Source organism: Arvicola amphibius, chromosome 18 (genome assembly GCF_903992535.2).
Source record: "Arvicola amphibius chromosome 18, mArvAmp1.2, whole genome shotgun sequence".
Classification (NCBI taxonomy): Eukaryota; Metazoa; Chordata; class Mammalia; order Rodentia; family Cricetidae; genus Arvicola; species Arvicola amphibius.
The window spans coordinates 30,860,149-30,871,487 of NC_052064.1; the positions used below are offsets into that span (position 1 = coordinate 30,860,149).

At 47.7% G+C, this 11,339-nt stretch overlaps 1 protein-coding gene across 1 annotated transcript; it reads left to right on the forward strand.

Moving 5' to 3' along the window:
* The first annotated feature begins 315 nt into the window (after positions 1-315).
* Positions 316-10,047, forward strand: C18H2orf69 (chromosome 18 C2orf69 homolog). Its single transcript, XM_038315616.2, has 2 exons — positions 316-619; positions 6,352-10,047. Exons 1-2 carry the CDS (start codon positions 347-349, stop codon positions 7,171-7,173), a joined length of 1,095 nt encoding a protein of 364 aa, XP_038171544.1. The 5' UTR covers positions 316-346; the 3' UTR covers positions 7,174-10,047.
* Positions 10,048-11,339: the final 1,292 nt, after the last annotated feature.

Genomic DNA, 11,339 nt, shown 5'->3' on the forward strand with positions numbered 1-11,339 from the left:
AATTACCCTGCTCTGTCCCTGACCAGATAAACGTCACCGTGAACTCCTACCCACGACTCGATCGCGCAGCGACCCCGAGCAGCCGCTACCGCGCAGGAGCCCGAACCGCCGCCCGCTCCAGGCTCCGGGCTCCCCCGACTTCACTCCGAACTTCCCGGCGGGAACCTCCTCCACCAATCACAAGCGTCCTTCCGCGGGCTCCGCCCCCTCCCGCCCCGCCCCCCGACGCACGCGGCGCGCTGACGTCAGCGGCGAGCCGGGGGCCGTTGGGCAGCGGAGGCCCCGCCCTGGCCGCCGGGTGCGCGGCCCCGGCCGGCGGCTCGACCTCCCTCCGCCTCCGCCCCCGATGAGGTTGTTCAGGCGGCGGCCGCGGTCCCCGGCGCTGGTGCTGCTGCTCCTGCGGCCGCTGCTCGCTTCCTCCGGAGCCTCGGTGCCCGGCTCGCAGCCCCGAGCCATGAACGCGGGCGGCGGCGGCGCGCGGGACTGCCCCCGCTTGCAGCGCTCCACCGTGCCAGGCTCCGATCCGCAGCGCTGCAACGAGCTGCTGCTGCTGGCGGCCGGGAACGGGGCGGCCCCGGAGCCGCGGCACCACGTCCTCTACTTCCCGGGGGATGTGCAGGTAACGCGGGCCGGGCCTCCCCGACACGCCCACGCGGGTTGTCACACGGGAGGCGGGGGGTGGGGGGCAAGGGACCTTGGAGGCCGCGGTCTGTCCGTCGGTCCCGGGGCCGCTGGGGTGGAGGAAGGAGAGGCGTTGCCGGGAGTGGGACGTGCTCGCTCAGCTCCAGCCTTGTCAGGGACGACGGTGTGCGAGCTGGGCACGGGGCACTGTTGGAAAACGCCGTCTCACTAAAAATGCAGCCGCCGTTGATCCGTTACTGAAGTGTGACCTCTTCCGTCACCCTCAAACACGGAGTGGAAGACATTGAACGGCCAACCCTGCTAGGGATGCTGAGGCCCATTTGAATGCAGCGCCGTGCGGTGTGCGTACTTGGTGTTGCTGGGTTCACAGCTGCTGACCAATGTCCACGCTGGAGCTGCCCTGGAAGCCAGGTTTTCGTCTAAAACTGTGTTGTGTGATGAATACATTAACCAGCCACGCGAGAGTATCTGAATTAGTTGTGTGCCAAGTGTCAGTCACCCCAGGTGATTTGTGTGTACTATGATGGACAGCGAAGATTGCAGATCCAGAGAGCCTTTCCGTCCAACATCAGCCAGCCCAGAAAGTTCTGTTAGTGCTAGGGTAGGCATGCAAGTTAGAATAAAGCGGATGTTTTCCCCGAACTAGGATTTGTTCAAAACTATTATTATTTTGATCTTGGTACTTGAAGATGGTAAACCTAACGATCATAGTGGTACTTAGTATCTTCTCTTGCTCTCAAACCAATCCATTGACTTGACTGCTAATGGGACCTGGAAAAAAAAAGACTCGGATTGAGATGTAAGGAAATCTACTCAGTTGGTGCCTTTGTACTCTGAACGCAACAGATATGTTGCCTCTGACATTACCTTGCAGAGATTTGCGACCAGCTACTAAATGCGTCCCAGTGGTGGTTGGTGGTGGTCATGGCGGCTGCGTACTTTCGGGAGTGAGTGTGCCAGACAGAACATCCCCCTGTCTTCGAATGGGGCCCAAAGTGTTGCAGATATGGTCTGAGTGGCGGCTTCTTTTGCGCCGTCATCCATCCATCCCGTTAGCTTCCTGGGCAACGACGACAGAGTGGTCATTGTTCGAAGTGTGGCGTTTTATAGAGGGAAAAAAAACAGACGGGAGAGCAGCGCGAGGTCCCAAGGCCAAACTGCCTAGATCAACACTCCCTTCCCAGCCCTTTAGCCTAAAGCCTGTGTGTCTGTTAAACCTCCCCTCGGAGGGCTTCAGTCAAGGTTAAATAACCGGAAGAGCCCGGCAGTGCCACCCCTCCTCCCATTCAGGCACGGAGTGCTCCAGGCGTGGACTTCTCTACGCCTTCACTCTTGTGGCTCTGCCTATTGTGCCCCGACAATATTTCGTCTAGACATAAGCTCGATGTTTATGGATTCACCACTTGCATGCCACTTGCTTCCTTTGGATATTTAGTAGCCATCTAGAACCGAAAATCTATTCACTCCTCAGCAGTTTTCCTCGTCCAAGTTAATGAAAATACCGATTTAAGTCGCTCAGCTCACAAATCTGAAGTCCTCCTAGGTGGATTTCCTAGTTTATCTCTAACCCAGCACTAACTGCAGTGCCTCCACCATGCCTCTTAGTGCATCTAAAACAGTGAAGGTCTCCTTATACCGCCCCTTTCCAAACCCTCCATATGTATCTTCCTCCGTAGAAAGAGCCAGCGTCCCCAAGTACCGGGATTGCCGATGTCTTCAGATCTTGCTTTCCCGAAGGGTAAATGACCATGAGAGTATGTCTTGACATTATTCTCTGGGGTTGTCCAGCCCTTTCTTAAGCCATTCCCTTCAGCTGGATCCTAGTCCCTGCTTAGTTGGGCTGTGTACTTTATTCCACTGGTGCATTTTTAGAGATGTGTAGCTTCTCCTGGCGTAGCTCTCCTCTTCTCAGGTGCCTCAAGGTAGCTCATCAGCTTTAACTCCTCGGCATGACTGTTTCTAAACTTTGGGAACCATGAGGTTTTCGGAAAAGATTCTTTGGACCCCACTTCAGTGTAATGTGGGCTGGACATCTGAAGTACCTGCAGGTCAGCAAGTGTCTAACTGGGCTGAGCCCTCCTAGGTCCGCCTCACTGGGTATGAGTAGAGACATAGCCTTTACCTACTTCCTGCAAGCATAGTTAGTGCAGCTTATCCGGGTAAGACAAAGATTCGAAAGAAACCCCTTTCAGTCAGTTAACTGTAGTTAACAGCCTGGGTGCGGAGAGAGTTTGACTATGGGGTGTCTGGGCTGCATCTCAGGGTGGGGAAGCACCTGCCCATGGTTCTTGGCTCTGGATTTGATGTAACCTTAAGGATCCCAGTGTTCATTTTGCTGCTCAGGTCGTCAATATTAACACTTTCCCCCGTTTTGATCATGTAACTGGAGCTGGTGGGGGGCTGATGTTTAGATTTGCAGCCCCTGCTGTGAGGCACAGCCTAAATTAAGTCACCAAATCTGCTTCACTTGGCTCATTAAATAGTAATGCACGCAATTGTACAGGTGCAGGACTTTGGAGTTCTCAATTATAATAAGCTTGCTTATTTATTTATTATTTCTCGATGGCCTCACTGTGTGTAGCCCAGGCTGCTCTTGAATTCTGGATCCTCTCGGGCTCAGCCTCCTGAGTGCTACGCTACCACACCAGGCTTATGAAGTGGACTGCATAGGAGGCAGGAGAAGCAACTCAGTGTCTTTCTCAGCTACATAATGAGTTCAAGGCCAGCCCAGACTACCTGAGACCTTTTCTCAAAGACACAAAAACAGCTGACGAGATGGCTTAGTAGGTAAAGGTGCTTGTCACGCTGGACAGCTGAGTTCAGTTCCCAGGACTCACAGGGTGCAAGGAGAGAAGCTTTCCTGCAGGCATCCTGTGGCCTCCACACACGCCGGTACACACAAAAATAATGTTTAAAAACAATAACAGAAAGTAACGTATAAGCCCTTCCAGATCTAAGCTGTTTATTTTATGGCTTTTTGTATAAGAAACCTGGATGTGAAGAAGGTAATGGCAAAATCCATAAAAAGTCAGCTTAAGAGCCCTTGGAATATATCCCAACATCACAGCTACTAGCGGACATATGACAAATGATTAGTGAAGTAGATTATTAGGAGTTGAACTTTACAGTGAGGAAGTTATCAAAGGACATAAGCATAGTTAACAAAAATAAAAAATAGCCAGCAGGCAGAAAAATGTTTCACCTAATTTGAAATCCAATATGAAAATTAAATCTAGAATATTGCATAATCTTATCCTACCAGGATTTTTACAAATGAACCATTAGCGTCGAAGCGAAGCAAGAGTGGAAAACAGTGTGTTCTGAGCATTTCCAGTGCAGGCTCTGCTGCTGGTCCCATTGCCAGTGCAGGCTCTGCTGCTGGTCCCATTGCCAGTGCAGGCTCTGCTGCTGGTCCCGAGCATTGCCAGTGCAGGCTCTGCTGCTGGTCCCATTGCCAGTGCAGGCTCTGCTGCTGGTCCCATTGCCAGTGCAGCCTCTGCTGCTGGTCCCGAGCATTGCCAGTGCAGGCTCTGCTGCTGGTCCCATTGCCAGTGCAGGCTCTGCTGCTGGTCCCATTGCCAGTGTACTGTTCTGAGCATGCCAGTGCAGGCTCTGCTGCTGGTCCCATTGCCAGTGCAGGCTCTGCTGCTGGTCCCATTGCCAGTGTACTGTTCTGAGCATGCCAGTGCAGGCTCTGCTGCTGGTCCCATTGCCAGTGCAGGCTCTGCTGCTGGTCCCATTGCCAGTGCAGGCTCTGCTGCTGGTCCCATTGCCAGTGCAGGCTCTGCTGCTGGTCCCGAGCATTGCCAGTGCAGGCTCTGCTGCTGGTCCCATTGCCAGTGCAGGCTCTGCTGCTGGTCCCATTGCCAGTGCAGGCTCTGCTGCTGGTCCCATTGCCAGTGTACTGTTCTGAGCATGCCAGTGCAGGCTCTGCTGCTGGTCCCATTGCCAGTGCAGGCTCTGCTGCTGGTCCCATTGCCAGTGTACTGTTCTGAGCATGCCAGTGCAGGCTCTGCTGCTGGTCCCATTGCCAGTGCAGGCTCTGCTGCTGGTCCCATTGCCAGTGCAGGCTCTGCTGCTGGTCCCATTGCCAGTGCAGGCTCTGCTGCTGGTCCCGAGCATTGCCAGTGCAGGCTCTGCTGCTGGTCCCATTGCCAGTGCAGGCTCTGCTGCTGGTCCCATTGCCAGTGCAGGCTCTGCTGCTGGTCCCATTGCCAGTGTACTGTTCTGAGCATGCCAGTGCAGGCTCTGCTGCTGGTCCCATTGCCAGTGCAGGCTCTGCTGCTGGTCCCAGTGGTGTTTACTGTTCTGAGCATGCCAGTGCAGGCTCTGCTGCTGGTCCCAGTGGTGTTTACTGTTCTGAGCATGCCAGTGCAGGCTCTGCTGCTGGTCCCATTGCCAGTGTTTACTGTTCTGAGCATGCCAGTGCACGCTCTGCTGCTGGTCCCATTGCCAGTGTTTACTGTTCTGAGCATGCCAGTGCAGGCTCTGCTGCTGGTCCCATTGCCAGTGCAGGCTCTGCTGCTGGTCCCAGGGGTGTTTACTGTTCTGAGCATTGCCAGTGCAGGCTCTGCTGCTGGTCCCAGGGGTGTTTACTGACATTCAGATACTGTTATGCAAGTCTGTATTGCTATAGAGTCATGCCTTTTAGAACATTTTAAGAGAAAATTATATCTAAGCTTATGGTTGCTTAGTAGAGACCATGAGGTAAGGCTTTTTCACTTTAATGCCTTTCACGGTTTGAATATTAAATGTTATGTACATTTTTCTTATTAAAATAGACTACTACCAAAATTAACTCTACCTACAAATATATAAAGAAAAGATTCTAAGTTCAGCAGTATTAGAAATGATTAAAATGTACAAGGCTAGCAGGTCAGTGTTCTCCAGTACACATGTACATACATGATTACGTATATGAGAAAATACTGTATGGTCAGAACAAAAACGTACTATTACTTTATACAGAATGCATCTAAACAAATAAAATCTGTGTACAAAAGGCAAATGGTATGCACAGACAAGAGCAAAAATCTAGATAGTAATAATTTTTAGTACATCTAAATTTGAGCTGGCCCATGCCCGTGAAACTGAACAAGTTAAAAAGAAAATCACGGAAGGCGAATTTGTCGTCTCGACCATCAACTTGTGATTATTTAAAACCTGGTGTCCCCCACGGGAGTTTTAGATGTAGTTACAGATTCGTGTTAAGATTTTTTGTGCCGTCCTGTAGCTTTGCAGGAGAAACACTGGCATCAGGCATAGCGGTCAGGACGCTGGGAGAGTCTCCATGCCTGGGACAGGCTTCATCCCAGATAGCAGGACCCAGCACACTAGGAAGAAAATATTTCTAAATTATGTCTTGATAAAAAGATCTGTAATCAAATTTATATTTTCAGTTGAATTGGGGAACTTCATTACATATGCACTAAATAAAAGTTATAAATGATTTGTAAAACTAAAAATTATCTTTCTAGATTGTTTTATTCAGAAATTCTAAATACTTAGTGTAAGTATATATTATTACCCTGTCTCTTAATGAAATTTAGGCCAATTGAAGTGTTGTATTCAAAATCGTAGAGCCAGAAAGCACTAAAAGGTTTTAGGCTTTATTTCGAGTACATTAACCATAGGTTATCAAACCTTCGATAGAAACGTAAAGCTTTATAGGTAAATACACTTTTAATGCGTGTTCATTTTTCTTTTCAGAATTACCATGAGGTCATGACTCGTCATCCTGAGAATTCTCAGTGGGAAAACTGGAGTCTAGAAAATACTGCCGCCATCCTGGCCCGCCGTTTCCCCGACAGCTCCGTCTGGGTGGTCAAGTGCTCACGGATGCACCTGCACAAATTCAGTTGCTATGACAACTTCGTGAAAAGCAACATGTTTGGCGCACCGGAGCACGACCCGGACTTTGGAGCCTTTAAGCACCTGTATATGTTATTAGTTAACGCTTTCAGCTTAACTCAGAACGGCTCGCTGTCCAAGATGAGGAGTGTTTGGAATAAGGACTGTAAAGCATCTAACTGTGAGTCTAATCCTTCTCCTCCTCGTAATGGTGGCCAGGAGAACCAGAGGACCTGTGGAAACGCTGACGAGGCCACTGTGAGTTTTGCTCCGCTGTCACTGAATGGAGCCTCGTTCACTTTGGTTGGATTCAGTAAAGGCTGCGTAGTTTTGAATCAGTTGCTGTTTGAGTTGAAGGAAGCCAAGAAAGACAAGAACATAGACGCTTTCATCAGAAGTATAAGAACAATGTATTGGCTGGATGGTGGTCATTCTGGAGGAAGCAACACTTGGGTCACATATCCAGAAGTCTTGAAAGAATTTGCTCAAACAGGGATTACTGTCCACACCCATGTGACACCGTATCAAGTACAGGATCCAATGAGGTCCTGGATTGGCAAGGAGCACAGGAAATTTGTTCAGATCCTTGGGGATCTGGGCGTGCAGGTGACTAGCCAAATTCATTTCGCAAAGGAAACTCCCTCCATAGAAAATCACTTCAGGGTTCATGAAGTGTTCTGAGAATTCATGTGCTTCCTCAGCGGGAAAACTGCTTCCTTTGTCAGATTGCAGATGACGCAATGTCAGGGTAGTGAGATGCATTGTCAGCATGTGGGCTAAGAAGATGCACATTCCAGAACTCTTGAGTGTCTTATACAGTAGGACTCCTTGCTTGTACATGTGGGCAGCTTTAACTTTGGATTGGATCAGAATTAATTTGAAGTCCAGAAGGGTCATGTGTGATAATTCTATGTCCTTTGAAAACGGAAGAAACTTGGTGTTAAGTCTTTTAAAAAGGTGACAGTGTTGGTGTTGAGAACAGCTGATCTTTTGAGACCTCTTCTCCACTAACATTGGTAATAACAGCCGTTCAGCTGTTGACCGCAGACATTTCATTCTTTCTCTGTCCAGGGTCCTGGGGAAAACTTGCACCCTGCATCCTCCCTCCAGGGAGTTTTGTGAGCCCCTGCATTCATTCTCAGTTCTCCCAAGTGTTGGGGTTTATTTTGTTTTTGTTTTTGTTTTTTTGTTTTTTAAAGTTAAAATATATTTATTCCTGCATATCCAAGATCATAGAATTAATTGTACAGTTGGTTTTTAAAACATAATAGACTAAGCACTGTAACTTAATTCTTAATTGACAGTTTTTAATTATGTTAGTGTGCTGTCATAAGGAGACAGATTCCACAGACCTAAATCAGTGTTTCTTCAGAAGCATGGTTTTGTCTGCCGAGAGAAAAAAGCTTTCTTCAGCCAAATGTGAAATTACGCTGAGATGAGAAAGGTTACAAGGGAAAAAGTTTGAAGACACAAATAATTTAAATTTTGGCCCAGAAACTGAATTTACTTAACACTGCTACATAATTTGGGTGAAGTTTCCTTCTGCCCATTTTTCTTTACTAGATAAATGCATTTTGGAAAAAAAAAAACAAAAATGTAACGAATTTCAAGCAATACTGGAACAAAGCTGTGTGGCTATTGAAAGTGGCACTTTTTATTTATAAATGGATTTGGTTATTCCATGACCTCTAAAGTTTTAACCAAACAGGGAAATAGCGTGCTGCGCTGCTTTGGGATGGAAGAGAAAATGAATACTAAAGCGTAGTGTCAAATGCAGCATGCTAACACTCCGTCTCTTCCAGAGTTACATTTGAATCACTCTCTGTATTCCCAGTATTCACTCACGCCAGATGTTTAAAATGAATGTAGTTCTGTCGACTACAGATGAGTTCTAAGTAGTTTTCTATAGTTTCACTTTGATATCTTTTGAGACTAGCACTTCCCATAGTAGCCCAAGTCACCTGGTTCTACCTTACCGTAGCACATTTCCTTAACTTTGAGCCCTATGATTGGGTGACTACATTCAACCTGTTTAACAATCATCAAAGCTACCACTCAGTGTAGAACAGCCGAATTCGAATGGTCATATCGGGGGGAAGGCTTGCCTCGGTCCTTCACTCTCCACTCATGGGGGGGCTCTGTTGTTGCGGTGAAGATGGGGGTGCTCCGTGGTTGCGGTGAAGCGGACATTGATCTGAGGGACACCTGAAACTGCCATCGCCTCTGGGGACTGTTGAGTGGTCTGAGTGCTTTGGAGTGGAAATGGTTGTTCGCCCCCACATGGGCACTTCTGTGTAGAACTACGGATTGGCCCTCTTCCACATCTGTTTCAAAACCGTATGTGTTAAATCTGTTACTGCAAACGTGGGTCCCCCTTGACTGTGCCTTTGTAAAGCCACCGCGAGAGGCGGTCCCAGAGATGTGGACTTTGTTCCTGCCACAGCATGGACGTAAGCCTGTATTAAATCAGTAACCCACAGGAAGGTCGTTCAGGTGTTTATCTGTCCACCTTGCTATTGTGTCTGCCTCGATTTCCTGTCTTTTCCAGGCGAGCAGCTGTCCTTCCACTGAGTCCACCGGTCAGCTGCTCCTAACTGTCCGTAGGACGCTAGAGGAACTCCTAAAGCCTCTCCCTTTGCTTTGCTGCTCATCTTAGCTATCCATACTCCTTTATCCCACAAGACTGTTAGAATACAGTGTGGTTCACTTCATTTCATTTCTGCAGTGTCCAGACACCTGCCCAGTCTAAGGAGAATCTAAGCCACAGGATCTAACAAGTTCCAACATGTTAGCGGTAAGATAACACAACAGACTAGAATTTAGGAAGGAACATCTCATACAAAGTATCCCATTCGAAATCCTCTTAGAGAAAGGTGAATTAACAAACGGGGTAATGATCTCACGTGTGACTCACACTGCTTTAACTGAAGTGGACTTTGCAGTTCTCAGTGATGGAGACAGTGTCTCCTGGCATGTTTAAGATACCCAGTGATGACTTCCGCGTTTGAAGCAAGGTGAACGCCAGAGTGCCAGCCTGTAGTTCCTCTTGCCCCATCTGACAGCCAACACTGGAGGAGGAGCCACCACAGCCCGCCTTTCACCTCCCCGAAGGAACGGCCCTACTCCACAACTCCTGAGATTTAGCTTCAGCTAAAGCAGGTAGGAGACGTGCCTTGTTACTGGTTCTGTGAAGATGTTCCCATAACTGCTACAAAAGGATGAAAGAAACCTAGCCTTGTTGACTGTCTCTTGGTATTTCATATACTTTGAAATTATAGAATACCTGCTCTTAATGCCCTGGGCCAAGACAAATACTGAGTCATGCAAAGCCAACAGTGTTTTGAAATGTTTTTGAACACGAGGTACAAAGTCACCGATGTGCCCCCCACGGCCACTCGGCCTCATGTCAGCAGCTGCCGTCACTAGGTTGGTTGTGCACCTAGCAGAGCTAATTCTGTCTTATGTAAACGTTTACACAGAGCATACGCTGTACAAACGGCGGAAGTTTAAAGGTTTTTGTGTAATTAAACTGGACGAATTCGATGCCAACTCGTATCCAGACTCCTTGGTTGCATATTTTGTACTGTGTTCTGCCATCCTCCCACTGACTGTTAGTTTCCATTTATCGTTCCTGTCTGTATCTAGTAAGCTATATATTGGTTTTGTTAGGAGACAATGAACTTGATTAGGCCTAGGTCGGCTGGAAGAATGGGGTGTGACTAATATGGCCGTCACCACTGCAATGTTTCGGTAGCTGCTCAGTTAACCAGAATCATCTCTGCAATCCAGGGTGATTATGTAATTTCTAACATAGATTCACTCAACGATTAAATATTTGGAAACCAATGAATTAGTTAATGTATATGTTATTCACTTGGCCTTAAACCAAAAGATTAAAACATCTTTATTAAAAAAATATGAGCAGGAGAATTGTCTGAAAACTTCTCACAGGATTCACTGCAGTGCTGTAGACTTCAGGAGGGGCTAGCAAGTCTTAGAGGAAGACAGATGCCTCAGTCAGGTGCTGGTCCTGACCTGGCCTTTGTTGACTGTGTTATAATCGCCACTTTCAAGGTGAAGAAGAGGAATGGATCCTCCAGTTCCTTCTCGGCTACCTAACAAGGGTTCTGTGTAGGTCAGTTTGGTTCTGGTTACAACTTTTCTAGGTGCTGGGTCTGAACCCAGGTACCCGTGCTAGAAGTGCTCTACCACTGTGTGTTCCCAACCCTCTGTATGACTCTGGTCAGTTTATTCAAAGCTAAATACTGTGTGAAGTAAGGGTTCACATCTTTTCCTTTCTGAGAGAATAAGTCAGTGCTTTGCTCAGGCTAAGAAGATGAAGAAAGAATCTGATTAGACATGGCTAGCGCACTGAAACATTTTTCCAGTGCACATTTCACCTCTGCTCATCTCGGTCATTTCAGTTTTACTTCCAAAGAAAAGTCATGATTCTTACGTACTTTTCCTTTGCTCAATGCCTGAAGTTACTCCAGCTCTAATCAGGGCACCAGTGGATGAGCTACCTTCAACAGTAACGGTTTCCTCTGTAATTAAAATATTTAATTGATGGGTTCAGATTACTTTAGATGGACACGGGTACATTAAAGACCATTGTTCTTCAATGGCACTGAGGAATAGCCATAAAGAACAGCGCACACACAAATGGGTTATTATCTTCAGAGATTACATCCGTGGGCTTTCTCACCTTTCCAGCTATTGAAGTTTAGATATATTAACTGAAAAGGGACAGACAACATCAACATGGCAGGAAAGGCCAGGGTCAGACGAGATACTTGTTTTGGACAAATCCCAGAACTCATGATCTACCACACCATCAAATGTGTTCA

Bases quoted from the DNA above. Each gene is read 5' to 3' on its own strand.
- C18H2orf69 (XM_038315616.2), top strand. From the start codon at position 347: ATGAGGTTGTTCAGGCGGCGGCCGCGGTCCCCGGCGCTGGTGCTGCTG. The intron at 620-6,351 runs GTAACGCGGGCC...TTTTCTTTTCAG, and splicing joins ACTTCCCGGGGGATGTGCAG to AATTACCATGAGGTCATGAC.